This window comes from Poromitra crassiceps, assembly GCF_964638095.1.
Source record: "Poromitra crassiceps genome assembly, chromosome: 2".
Lineage (NCBI taxonomy): Eukaryota > Metazoa > Chordata > Actinopteri > Beryciformes > Melamphaidae > Poromitra > Poromitra crassiceps.
In genome coordinates this window covers 28,640,552-28,655,284 of record NC_139624.1, presented here as the reverse complement: position 1 = coordinate 28,655,284, position 14,733 = coordinate 28,640,552, and the positions used below count along the sequence as shown (strand labels likewise).

The 14,733-nt window shown below is 43.1% G+C and overlaps 1 protein-coding gene across 1 annotated transcript; it reads left to right on the top strand.

Moving 5' to 3' along the window:
- Positions 1-3,144: 3,144 nt before the first annotated feature.
- On the top strand, positions 3,145-14,582 carry usp44 (ubiquitin specific peptidase 44). Its single transcript, XM_083651659.1, has 6 exons — positions 3,145-3,186; positions 5,485-7,255; positions 9,871-10,069; positions 10,906-11,014; positions 11,591-11,808; positions 12,551-14,582. The coding sequence occupies exons 2-6, from the start codon at positions 5,633-5,635 to the stop codon at positions 12,673-12,675; spliced, it is 2,274 nt and encodes a 757-aa protein (XP_083507785.1). The 5' UTR covers positions 3,145-3,186; positions 5,485-5,632; the 3' UTR covers positions 12,676-14,582.
- The last annotated feature ends 151 nt before the right edge of the window (positions 14,583-14,733 follow it).

Below are 14,733 nucleotides of genomic sequence, written 5' to 3'. Positions count from 1 at the left end.
GAAAGGTTGGGAACCCCTGATCTGCAGCGAATGTCACCAGTATAACCTGCATGAAGCTATAATAGCTAGCTAGACCCACACGTCACACCAGAGTAAAAAAAAAAACCCAATTCATAGAAGGTACAACCATAGACTGTAGCCTATAAAAAGGTACAAACTATAAGGCCATTAAAACATCTAATATGGTTTAGTGAACACACACGCACACGCACGCACGCGCGCATGCACGCACACGCACGCACGCACGCACGCACGCACGCACACACACACACACACACACACACACAAATTATTTTTATAACTAGATTTTAGAAATGTTTTATTATACATATTATTTATATGCACTATGTTATAGTAAATGTTTTGAAGCCAAATAATTTTAATCCATATGATAAAATGTAGTGGGTTTCTGAAATGTTACATTTTCTATGCTGTTTCTGATACACAGCCATGTTAATAAAATCATTGAGATGCTACACTGGCATGTGCATGGTATGCACTGCCCTCTAGTGGTGAATATAGTACATTTTATAAATCGTTTTATCTAGTTTGGTAAGCAGTGATTTTGTCCTGTCCCAGTCTTTTATTGTCTTTTACAGTCTTATTTGGCTTGTTGATCATTTCCATGCAAAGTTTTTGCAAGTAATATTACAATTTATCAAGGATTAACTGTTCAGGTTTGCAAGGTAAGGACAATTTGGGCATTCAGAAACAACATTAACCAAAGCAAACATACATAACATGCATACATGCATGCATACATACATACATACATACATACATACATACATACGTACTGTTGTTGCGTGTCCCTAGATGGCACAGTGCCAGCCAGCTGTTTGTCAGTGTAGGTATACCTACATTTATATATATTTCTCCCCCCCCCCCCCCCCCCCCCCCCCAATTTTTTTATCCCATTTTATCCCCAGGATTTCTCAATCCTGGTTGCTACTCCACCCTCTGCCGATCTGGGGAGAGCCGAGACTGGCTCCATGCTTCCTCCGAGACATGGGCAGTCAGCCAGCCGCTTCTTTTCACCTGACAGAGGAAGCTTCACCGGTAGGACATAGCACGTGGGAGGTTCACGCTATTCCAACCAGTTCCCCTCCCTCTGAACAGGCGCCCTTAACAACCAGAGGAGGAACCACATTAGCAACCAGGATATTGCATGTTTTTGTGAAGGGGGTTCCTATGTGAAGGAAACCCCCGGGAGGCACGGGGAGAACATGCAAACTCCACACAGAAAGGCCCTTTTGCCGACCCCACCCGGGCGGTGGGCACTCGAGGACATGCGGACGGGCACGCATTCCTTCAGCGTTCACCTCGTCCCAGGTGGGAATCGAACCCACGACCTTCGAGCTGTGAGGCGATAGTGCTTACCACTGCACCACCGTACCTCCCATGTATACCTACATTTAAAGCACTTTTAAGAAACCTCATGTACAGATTTATGTGTCGTCTAGAGATGACTCGATGAACAGTGTTATTGTGGCCTTAAGTAATCCTGTCAAAAGTAGCACCAGGTTCAACTCAACCATGTGGCAACATTGGCGAAAGAGCCTCTATGTATGACTGCAATCTTGATATCAAGGTCTGTTTTTATATTTTTTCTACGTTTTGTATTGTATTGTATAGTGTTATGTTCTCCTATGGACCTTCCTAAGTGTCTGGAATAAAGTTGAATTGATGATACATACGCATAATATGCATGCATGCATGCATACATACATACATACATACATACATACCATGCATAATCATACATACATACATACATACATACATACATACATACATAATGTACATACATACATACATACCATGCATTCATACATACATACATACATAGATAGATACATACTGTACATACATAGCGTTACATACATACATACATACGCATAATATGCATGCATGCATACATACATACATACATACATACATACATCATACATACATACATACATCATACATACATACATTACATACATCATACATACATTACATACATACATACATCATACATACATACATACATACATACATTATACATACATACATACATACATACATCATACATACATTACATACATACATCATACATACATTACATACATACATACATCATACATACATACATACATACATACATACATACATACATACATTATACATACATTACATACATCATACATACATACATACATACATAATGTACATACATCATACATACATACATACATACATACATACATACATCATACATACATTACATACATACATACATACATCATACATACATACATACATACATCATACATACATCATACATACATACATACATACATACATCATACATACACCATACATACATACATACATACATACATACATACATACATACATACATACATACATACATACATACATACATATACATACATCATACATACACCATACATACATACATACATACATACATACATACATCATACATACATCATACATACATACATACATACATACATACATACATACATACATACATACATACATACATACATACATACATATACATACATCATACATATGTCATACATCATACACATACCATGCATTCATACATACCATGCATGCATACATAGCCTACACAACATGTATGCATGCATGTTGTGTATGTATGCAATGTATGTTTTGCGGTCTCGTGACGTCATGCTGATTCCTCGTGTAGCCTAGGCTACTAGTGTAGCTACTACTGTAATCCATCCTAACATTACATTTCAACAATCAGTAGGCTATAACTACTACGGTTAACAGTACTAGCGTTGTCTCTCATTAATGAGCCCTTTTAACGTTAGACTAACCTGACATTGAACCAACAATAATGTCTTCGTAATCATGTAACGTTAGTTTAAAAACACAAACATATTTTAAGAGAAGCTAACATTTTACATAGCCATATTTCCTAACGTTATGAATCACCTTTACATAGCCATATTTCCTAACGTTATGAATCCCCATCACCACTACCACCACCACCAACAACAACAACAACAACAACAACAACAACAACAACAACAACGTCACGACGTATCGAGGACGCGCTCACCAACACCGCGCGACAGCGTCAGTGACTGACAAGATGGCGATCATTTTAGAAGCAGAGGAGCTGCGGTGAAGCAGAGCTCGGTATGATATTTTCGTATTACTTGGAATTATTTATAACACACACGTAACAATGTAGACGACGACTCACTTGTTGTGCTTTATACTCATGTGTATGTTGATTTAGAACGCTGAACGTGACGTTGGAAACTGACCTCTGGCTAAACGCTTGAACTTGTTAGGATTATCGTAGGCTAGCTAATCGTATGCTTGGGTAGCTCATGTTAGCTAGCAAGTGGCAAGCTAGTTGCGAGCCTAGCTAATGTTAGCAGCAAGGACAGAAAGCGACTCGCTAGTCCCATGAACAAGTAACAATATCACCCAATGTAGCTGGCGTCTATTTATGTTTACAGCACTTCTATGTCAAACTATTATAACATTGTTATTGGCTTCGATTTTCTTGGTCTATGATCCCAGTATGTTGTAATCGCAACTAACGTTACTTATCGCTGTGTGATAAGTAGCTAAGCTAGTGATATCGCTAACGCTAGCTATCCGAAAGCTAACGTAACCTTCCACTAAACTCCTCGTATCTCGTATTGACATTGTGCGGAGAACAGTTTGTTGGACAGCCGTCGCTAATTGATTGTGTTTTGTTGTGTGTGTGTGCGTGCGTGCGTGATTCTTTTTTGTAAATATATATTTTTTTTTACCAGCGTGCTAAACCAGCCTAGTGCTAGTTAGCTGTTGGGCTGAGTGCCCAGCCACTTCTAGACCATGCAGTCACAAGGACAAACCAGGCAAGGCGCGCTAACTGACTGCTAAAAACTTTGGTACTCCGAAATATATGTAATAACACAGTCTCGGCACTAATGTTCATATTTGATACCGTTCGTTTTTACACGTGACTAGTTCATTCGTAAAAGGTTCATAGTGGACGTGGAACAATTAACGTTACATTATGATGTGGATTAACGTTAGTCTTCTCGTATCGACACTGATCTGGACCGTGGACAACATTACTGACTGACAGACAGTAGAGTGAGACACGCTATTCTGTATCCGCAACAAGATACAACATGAAAGGGTTTGTTGTTCCACTTCTGGTATGATGTGATAATCTTCATGATGCATTTAGTCATACTTTAGACCGTTAGTCTGCCCTGCAGAGCCTTCATAGGAATGAGGACTTATTTATATCATCACAGGGTAGCCGTCTGGAATGGTAACATGGTGGTCTACTCGTAAACACTTATTGGATAAACACATGACTCTTGCATTTGACTGCTAAACAAACACCTACCTACTTAGCCCAGAATACTATTGAGTCAAACTTTGATAGTGATATGACATGAAGGGGTTGTAGAGCTGACAAATCTCAGACTAAACATTTATGAAGTTAGAAGCCCAAAGGATTTGTCCTTTCCTACACTGTTATGTGTACACATCTCTCTTCTATCTCGGTCTCTCCATCACATTCCCTCCCTGTTATCTGGGCTTCCTAGCTCTTGTCTTTTCTTTCCTCGGCTCATCCTCTCTTCATTCCTTGTGAAGGCAGTCCTGTACAGACAAAGGGTGCACCACCCTCCAAGTGCAGCCCACTTTTGTTGGCCACTTGGTCCTCTTTTGCCCCCAGTGGGGGTTGATGGTCCAGACCAGACCATAGACTGTATACGGTTCAGACCCACTCAAGGATCAACAGTTTCTCACCTGTGGTACATGTACAATACACCAACCCCCAGGCAGGGATATGTAAACATGCAGGTTTTAAGATGAGATTTTTTTTATTGCATTTTACCCCTGTTTGTTTGATTTGAGTTCAGCTTTCTGTGATGTTTTCTCTCTCATTGAAGCAAATAGCCATAAAGTAACATTTAAAGTTGCTGTTCTTATGATGTCACGTGTATTTTTGCACAGGTTTTTACATTAACATGATCTGTACTCCACAGTAGTGCCAATGAGTTTGGAGGAATATGTCCATGTTCATGTAAAATCACCCAGGGCTTTGTCACTGTGCCTAGTGCAGTGCTACCAAGTTCTGATTTATTATTCACTATCAATGGAGAAACTCCAAGATTTATTTTGATTGTGTTTACAAATCTAGACCAAACAGTCCATGATAACTTCAACGACAGACTCAGTAGGCATGTTTATCAGCCAGTTATTTTCCTGTTTGGGCATGTTGCTATTGGGAAATGCTAAAGCTTGCTTGTCACCTGGCAGTTTGCCTTTGTTTATCATGTCCAGCTATCGCCTCATGAACCTAATACAGCTGTTTCCAGATCAATTTCACTGTTCTTCAAAACAATCAACTCCCTGCTCCTCTCTTTCTATGCAATGTATTCATCTTGACTACCCGGATCTGTTCTCTCTCCTCTCTAGATAAAACCATGCCCTGGGAGGGTCCCATTTCTCAGCTCACCATGGTCGCCATGGTGATCTGAATCTAGTGTGAAGCGCTGACACACACGCGCGCAGACGGTCCATATTGACTGACACAGCCAGCCAGCTGGGCAGGCAGGCTTGTGTAATGGACAGGTGTAAGCATGTGGGGCGGCTGCGGCTGGCCCCAGACCACTCCATCCTCAACCCCCAGAAGTGGCACTGTGTGGACTGCAACACCACGGAGTCTGTATGGGCCTGCCTAGGCTGCGCTCATGTGGCGTGCGGGCGCTACATCGAGGAGCATGCTCTGCAGCACTTCCAGCAGCAGCGCCACCCGTTGGCCATGGAGGTTAATGAACTTTATGTTTTCTGCTACTTGTGTGATGACTACGTCCTGAATGATAATGCCACTGGAGACCTTAAGCTGCTCCGAAGTACACTCAGCGCCATTCAGAGCCAGAGCTACGAGGTCACCACCCGCAGTGGGCGCACCCTCCGCTCGGCCAGCGCCGCCCCCTACGCCCTCATGCCATCCGGTACCCGCGCGCTGCAGCTGAGGGACGAGGACAGGATGTTCACGGCCCTCTGGCACCGCCGCAGAGCGCTTATGGGACGCATTTTCCGCTCTTGGTTTGGACTGACTGAGGGTGGAAAGAAGAGGGAGCAGCAAGAGAGAAAGCAGGAGGAAGAGGAGGAGGAGGCGGAGGAGCGGAAAAGGGAGGTGAGGGAGAGGAGGCGGGCTTTGAAGAGGCAGCAGCAGGTGGAGCTGGAGAGTGCCCCTTCCAGGAAGAGCCGCCGCCTACGGAGGAAGAGCCAGAGAGTTGTGGACTCGGCTGTCATTATTAAAACCTCTTGCAGGACACGCAAAAAGACAAAAACCTCTCTGCCCTCCCCCCTCACACGCAAGGCAAGGACTCAAAGCCCTGCCCCTGCTACCCCCAAGAAATTGGAACGACCCAAAAAGGTCCAGCCAACCCCCAAGAAGCGCACCCCTTCTTCCACCACCAAATCTAAGCCCAAAGCCTCTTTAGCACCCACCCGTACTGCACACCACACCCCTGTCCGCCGCAAGCAAAGCACCAAACAGGGCGGCTCACAAAGCACCAAACAGGGCGGCTCACAAAGCACCAAACAGGGCGGGTCACCCTTCAAGCGACGTCCCATAGTCACTCGTGGAGTGACGGGCCTGAGGAACTTGGGAAACACCTGTTATATGAACTCCATCCTGCAGGTGCTTAGCCACCTTCACATTTTCAGGGAGTGCTTCATGCACCTGGATCTGACCCAGGCACTGGAGCTACTGGCTTCTGCCGTCCACGGCCAACTGGCGGGGAAGGCCTCGTCCCAGTCCCCTCCAGCCCAGAGGAAGGGGCTCCAGGCCAGCTCGGGCTCCGGGGCCGGGCTGAGCGGCGGGGCCTCGCGGGCCCGCAGCATGGAGCTGATACAACCTAAAGAGCCCAGTTCAAAGTACATCTCCCTCTGCCACGAGCTGCACACCTTGTTCCAGGTGATGTGGTCGGGCAAGTGGGCGCTGGTATCGCCTTTTGCCATGCTCCATTCAGTGTGGCAGCTGATCCCAGCTTTCCGGGGCTACGGTCAGCAGGACGCCCAGGAGTTCCTGTGTGAGCTGCTGGACAAGGTGCAGCGGGAGTTGGAGAGCACTGGCAGGCATACACCCACCGCAGGTGTCCCCCACACACAGAAGAGACTCATCAAGCAGGTGCTCAACGTCGTCAACACTATCTTCCATGGCCAGCTCCTGAGCCAGGTATGACACATAATATATTATCACACAAACACACTAGTGTTGCACGGTATATAGACATTTCTATACTTTTTCGATACTTTTTGCTAAAAACGGTTCGGTATTAGAAGTTCAGAAAGTTCGGTACCATCACTTTAACTAGCCGTTGTTGTGCCTTTAAAAGGAAGTTGCGGATTCCCTTGTTTAAAAATGTTACACACGACGCAGCAAATAAACAAACTCGGGTTTCCCCGTGTCTCTGCCATCACACTGGACATCAACACTAGCGGGAGACTTCTCCCACTCCCTCAAATATACAGTCATGTTACGTAACATTAACAGTAGAACCCGACCAATATGGATTTTTGTGACCGATACTGATTTTAGGGGGGGGGGGGGTCACAAATAACCGATATGGCGGGCGATATTAGGGATGCACCGATCCACATTTTTTCACTTCCGATCTGATTCCGATACCTGAATTTGGATATCTGCCGATACCGATATTATGCCGATACCAATATTTTTCTTGAATATACAGTATAGGTAAAGATTTGGCCAATTAAAGATTTTTTTTTCAATATACCTTGCTAAAAGCAGACAAAATTAAGAAAATATACAAGTCAAAGAAGGATACTATTATACATCGGCAAATTACGGCCAGCCCCCCCTGTGCTGGAATTGCAAAAAAAAATAAACGATTCCGATCCGTGAATTAGTGCCAATATCAGCACCCGATATTGGATCGGATCGGCCCCATCCCTAGGCGATATAGTGAATTTTTTTGCTTGAATGAAAATTTACCTTTTTCTATGGGGTGAACTGATTACATTTTGGTGTCAAAGGTCACTGTGATCTCATGGACACCATTTTCAGCTCGGTAACACCCTATCTCAGTAACACCGTGACGAAATTTCTTCTCATTTGGCTCAAACGTCAAAGTCTGGACAGACATGCATGTCGACCGCTCACTTGGTGGTGGAGGAATATATCCGCGGTGCGGTCGTACATTTTTTTTTTTTAAGTAGCTCCCATCCTAAAAAGTGTGGGCACCCCTGCTGCTCTATGGTCTTTATTAAAGTGTGGGCACCCCTGCTCTATGGTCTTTAAAGTGTGGGCACCCCTGCTGCTCTATGGTCTTTATTAAAGTGTGGGCACCCCTGCTGCTCTATGGTCTTTATTAAAGTGTGGGCACCCCTGCTGCTCTATGGTCTTATTAAAGTGTGGGCACCCCTGCTGCTCTATGCTCTTTATTAAAGTGTGGGCACCCCTGCTCTATGGTCTTTAAAGTGTGGGCACCCCTGCTCTATGGTCTTTAAAGTGTGGGCACCCCTGCTCTATGGTCTTTATTAAAGTGTGGGCACCCCTGCTGCTCTATGCTCTTTATTAAAGTGTGGGCACCCCTGCTGCTCTATGCTCTTTATTAAAGTGTGGGCACCCCTGCTGCTCTATGCTCTTTATTAAAGTGTGGGCATCCCTGCTGCTCTATGGTCTTTATTAAAGTGTGGGCACCCCTGCTGCTCTATGCTCTTTATTAAAGTGTGGGCACCCCTGCTGCTCTATGGTCTTTATTAAAGTGTGGGCACCCCTGCTGCTCTATGCTCTTTATTAAAGTGTGGGCACCCCTGCTGCTCTATGGTCTTTATTAAAGTGTGGGCACCCCTGCTGCTCTATGGTCTTTATTAAAGTGTGGGCACCCCTGCTGCTCTATGGTCTTTATTAAAGTGTGGGCACCCCTGCTGCTCTATGCTCTTTATTAAAGTGTGGGCACCCCTGCTGCTCTATGGTCTTTATTAAAGTGTGGGCACCCCTGCTGCTCTATGGTCTTTATTAAAGTGTGGGCACCCCTGCTGCTCTATGGTCTTTATTAAAGTGTGGGCACCCCTGCTGCTCTATGGTCTTTATTAAAGTGTGGGCATCCCTGCTGCTCTATGGTCTTATTAAAGTGTGGGCACCCCTGCTGCTCTATGGTCTTTATTTTTGTGCTCCTCCAGTCGTCGTGTGCATCACAAGAGACTGAAAATCTGCACATTTCAAGCGTTCAATGTGCGCCTCTCAATCTTTTCATTGACACTTATTATGATTGGAAAAATTGCCTTTGCACCCCCCTGATGATGACAATGATCACTATACCTAGTAAATCTTCAAAAGTCTGTTGGTTGAAGTTTCTATCAGACTTCAAAATAAGCTCACTTCTAACAGATTGTCACCCCAGAAGCTGTCTCTCGGAGCAACACCTTCACAGCAATAGATGTGTGTACATGTCAGAAGCAAACCTCAGAAAAATCGACCTTGGTCCGAAAAAATAAAAGCCACAGTATCGCTCAGCGAAACTTCGTCGTTGGTATGCACGGTTGCATTGACTAGGTTCGAAAAAATACTATTGATGTCCAATTTAATCGCACAGAATTTTTTAAATTCTGGTATTGATTCAGAGTCACTGCCTCACATTGCATGGGAATGGGAACTCTATTATGGATCCTTGAAAAGTCATGGGAAAGTTTTGAAATGTTATCCATGCAAATGTGTGGGAACCCTGGACTGTAGTAGTTACTAGTGGTTGTAGAGGCGGGGATCTGGACCACTACACCCATCTCCAGTGATGTGCTCATGTCTTGATCTCCCTCACACACATTCAGGTGACGTGCCTGGCCTGTGACCATCGCTCCAACACTGTGGAGCCGTTCTGGGACCTGTCACTGGAGTTCCCTGAGCGCTATCACAGTAACAGCAGGGAGTCTGCCGCGCAGCTTTCGTGCCGGCTGACGGAGATGCTGGCCAAGTTCACGGAGACCGAAGCCCTGGAAGGCAACATCTACGCCTGTGACCAGTGCAACAGTGAGTTAAATTAATACATACACTTTCTCGTTTTCAAAACGTTACCTTAAAGACTCAAATTCGATGAAATTGTCGATAATATTAGTTTAATTTCTTAGGTAAGAGACCTTGTATAAGCCCATTAGGGTTTCTTGTCTCTACCCGCGCAATCTTTTTATCCACTTATTTCCTTTTGTTTGTTGTTGTTTTTACTATGTGCAAATAAATAAACTAAACTAAAAGAAGAATGACAAGGTTGGATACCTGGAATTAATGTGTCTTATACCCAGATTGTGGCTAGCTAGGTCTGATTTAGCTACACCACGTGACATAAACAGGTGTCTCTGGTGTACACAAATCTGACTACTCTTTCCATTGCCAAAACAGGGATTGTCGCTCACCTAATCTCTTCAAATAAAATTTACATCTTTTAAAATTGACAGTAAACACCATGTCTCACTTGTTCCTTGGTTTATTTTTTCTTCAGTAATGTCAACATGAGATTGAAAATGAAATGTTGATTAATGTGTGTGTTGTTCTTATTAAAAAATAAATAAACAAAGAAAAAAAAATGAATTCGAGCAAATATAAGTTTCGCACTTTAGATATTGACTTGCACATTTGTAAATCCTTGGACCTTTGTAAATCCTTTCTGTGAATTAAAATGTAGGACATGTGTGCAAGCATTTTCTGCTAGTGTAAATTGTAACATAAAAGTTTGGCGTTAGGGGGAGATCAATGCTGGTTGAAGCATGTGTTTCTAGCAGCTTGTGCAACCCTCTGTCTGGAGAGTATTTGAAGGCCAAGGTGCACCCCAGTGGTGTAACGTGTTAATGCTTTCCCTCTCATGTGTGCAGCTATGCGCCGGCGGATCTCCTCCAAACCAGTCATCCTGACCGAAGCACAAAAACAGCTGATGGTCCACAAACTGCCTCAGGTTCTGCGGCTTCACCTCAAACGCTTCAGGTACGATGACGTCACACCAACAGCTGATTGACCTATTCACCTTATCATTTGCCCATATCATGACACTTATGCATAACGTCATTTTGTAATCATTGTTCTGTTTTAGACACGGAAGTAGATTACTCCTACCTTTATCATTTTTAGAGTTGCCAAAAAGCAAGAGTTGTTTTCAAGCAAAAAAAACAAACTGTTCATGACAATTCATGATTTTGCACATCTCTGTTATGTGAAAACCATATACTCTAACTACAATTTTGTTGATTTTCGTTTGTTATTTTCAATGGTCCTCTATGGATTGAGAAGATTCTCTGACCCTTGCTTTATAAAACCCTTTCAAAACACTGGATAAACTCAGAAATACATGGTGGTCAAGCTAAAGAGAAGGAATGTTTATGTTTTGACAGTGACGTTATGTTAATAGTTTACTAACATGAGTAGATATTGAAATCAGTGGTAATGATTATCATGTTATTCATTTTGTCCATATTGCCCAGCCCTAGTAAAACGTATGCACCGTTGCGATCGGTCTAACAACTTGTCCGTTGACCGGCCCTCTGCTTTGCGATTGGTCCTCAGGTGGTCTGGTCGGAACCACCGGGAGAAGATCGGAGTCCATGTCAGCTTCGACCAGCTACTCAACATGGAGCCCTACTGCTGCCGAGACCCATTGCCCAGTCCCACCAGCTCGCCATGCCCAAAACACTTCCTCTACCAACTCTCCGCTGTGGTGATGCATCACGGGAAGGGCTTTGGCTCCGGCCACTACACTGCCTACTGCAAAAACACAGAGGGGGGTGAGTAGTTGATTTAGTTTGACTGTTTATTCATTTGCCCATAGTAAAATCAACAACAAAAGCAAGGAAATAAGTGGTCAAAAATCCTTTATTTATCCCCATGGGGAAATTCATCCTCTGCATTTGACCCATCCTCTACTAGGAACCTTCCTAGAACTGCCCATTCTTTGTTTAAATAGCCTAGCCTACATAGTTTGTCAGTGCTGAAAAGCAGGGCAGGAACAGGTTGGTCAAATGAAAGAGGATTCCTTGATTTAGAGAGTCGACCACAAGACATTTAAGCAACCTGAATTCCTGCAAAAGAGTGAAAGTGGGTGATTAAAATAGGCATTAACATTGTCAACTATGGGAATCACTTTTCACCATTTTTGTTTGGTTATCAGTTTGTATAAGCACACATACTGTATAAATAATGAAATATTAATCATGGAAAAAAGGTTATAAGCAGGTGTACTTGTGTATGACTCTGTGCAAAGTGAAGTGGTGCGAAAGCGTTAAGCCCAAAACTCACCGAGCCTCTGTTCACTCTTCATATGATGTGCAGGACGTTGCGGGTGTGGTACTCAAACTATTTCCCCAAGGTTGGCAGGTCTGATAGCGAGCCTTGACCAGTGTGGGCTTTTTGAAGACCAATACAGATATTTTCAGATTGAAGAAGATGATGATGATGATGATGATGATGATGATGATGATGATGATGATGATGATAATGATGATAACCCCTCGCCTTCCTCTCCTGCAGGCTTCTGGGTTCACTGTAATGACTCTAAGCTGAATGTGTGTTCTGTGGAGGAGGTTTGCCGTGCCCAGGCCTACATCCTCTTCTACACGCAACGTGTCACTCAGGACAAAGACCGGCCGCTATAGGACCATCCACTGACCCCGCCTCCACCCGCTGCATCCTGACCACTCAGCGACAAGATATCAGCACAGCCCCCAATTGCTCTCTCTCGTTTCTGGGCAATCTATATTCTGAGAGGATAGGTCTCTGAGTATATTTAAAAGAGGAAAAAAGAGACTCCTTTTTAAAACATGGTTCTGCTTTGTGAACCTCTTGTATATGGTGTTTATATGTTGGTATTTTTTGAGTCAGAAAAAAACTCGATTGTGTTTTGATTGTGTACAGCTGTATTTTTTAAAGACAGTATCAGCCAAGGTGTGTCCCAGTAGCAGCCAACAGACTTGTGCCAGGTGTACTGTACTGTACTACGTCCCAAGTGTCCTCGACTAGTACAGGTGTATCCAGGTGTCTGCCTACCTGCACTCATTGGCTCGTCAATTGTAAATGCTGTTCATCAATTTGAATCAACTGAAATGTGTCTCAGTCACTTTAGCAAAACTGGATGTAGATGGCACTAGGTTGTAAAATGTCATTCGCTATTCCCAGTTTAAAAATGGCCTCCCTGTTCCCTAGAGTCTAGACATATGTGTGTAGATGGCTAAAGCTTGGATAGATATCAACAAGCTTATGTTTACATAATCATGGTCCTTGTCCAGTCCTGCCAGAAATGCACTAATGTCTACGGAACAGGTTGTCAATGTTGTTTCTGCTCAGACCCAATTTTGGTGCTAAAGTTAAAAGGAAGGTGGTGTAGTTTTGTTACTTTAAGGCTCTTCTGGGTCTGTCAGCAAACACATTGTGATTGGCGCACCTCAAGCCAAAGCATGGGGCAAGTGTTTGGATTCTCTCAGCTTTCCCAAAATCGTTCAACTTTCTTTTCTTTTCTTTTTATCTAAATGCATCTATAAGTCTCCAATGTGATGTTTTTGGCTAAATGCTGCCCCCTATCTGCTTCAGAATGTAAATTGTCTTCAGTCAGTCTGAAGTTTTCCCCAACAGATGCTAAGTGTTCTAGAAAAGTGCCCTTTTTGTTGAAAAAGCAAATCTATTTTTATAGTTCCTTTCCTAGGAAAATAGTTTATATGGATTCAGCAACATATCAACACCGCTGCAGTCCCACCCAGGCCAGCATTTAGAATGTATTTTTATACAATCCTCAGAGGTTGCTTTAGAAAAGAGGCCATTGACTGTTTTTAAGAAGTTTTATATAGCAGCTGATTCTTTCACCCACTTGATTGTTCAACACCACCAGCAGATTTCACTGTTCTCCTCCAGTGTGACTTTGTCCACCAGAGCATCATTGTGTGTACATTACAGTATGTGTGCATACTCTGATTCAGTATCCCCCTCAAGTAAATTAGCCAGACCGATTCAACAGGATGTCTGCAGTGTATACATTAGGGGTGTAACACTACGTGTATTCGTATAGATCCGTTCAATATGCATTGCTAACTGAACCCAAGTATTCTACAAGGATATGGTAAACTAAAACAGATGAAAAAGACGTGTTAAAAAACATTGTCATAAATTGAAATCATTTTAACTAGACTGAAAATAAAAATATGTAGAATAAATAAAAAATAAATATATATTTTTTAATCAAGGACATTTCTCTGCATTTCTATTACTTTGCTGTATTGAAAACATTCTGAACCGTGACACGGCCGTATCGAACCGAACCATGAATTTTGTGTACTGTTACACCCCTAGTATACATGATTATCTCCATACTGGAGAGAAGTGTAATGTTCTCCACCTCGTCCTTGTTCCTTCTGATTTGTCTAGCAGAGGGGAATTCAAAGCACATTTCATCTTTTGTTTTTCCTTCAATGTCAGACACATGTTGCTGTTTGATTACACCTCCTTGGATGTGTGTAAAGTTATGGAAGATATACTATGCAAATTCTTACCTCAAAAAGAAATTTCTAGAGAAAATTACCTCAATAAAAATGAGAATATTTTTTCATTTTTCTAAGAAAACTATGCTTGTGTTGTCTTTGCATTTTCTTATTCCTTGTGTAAGAAGCTCCAGTCACTTTGACAGCAAGTTCTGAACCAGCACCAAGCAATGTTAGTCCAAAGAC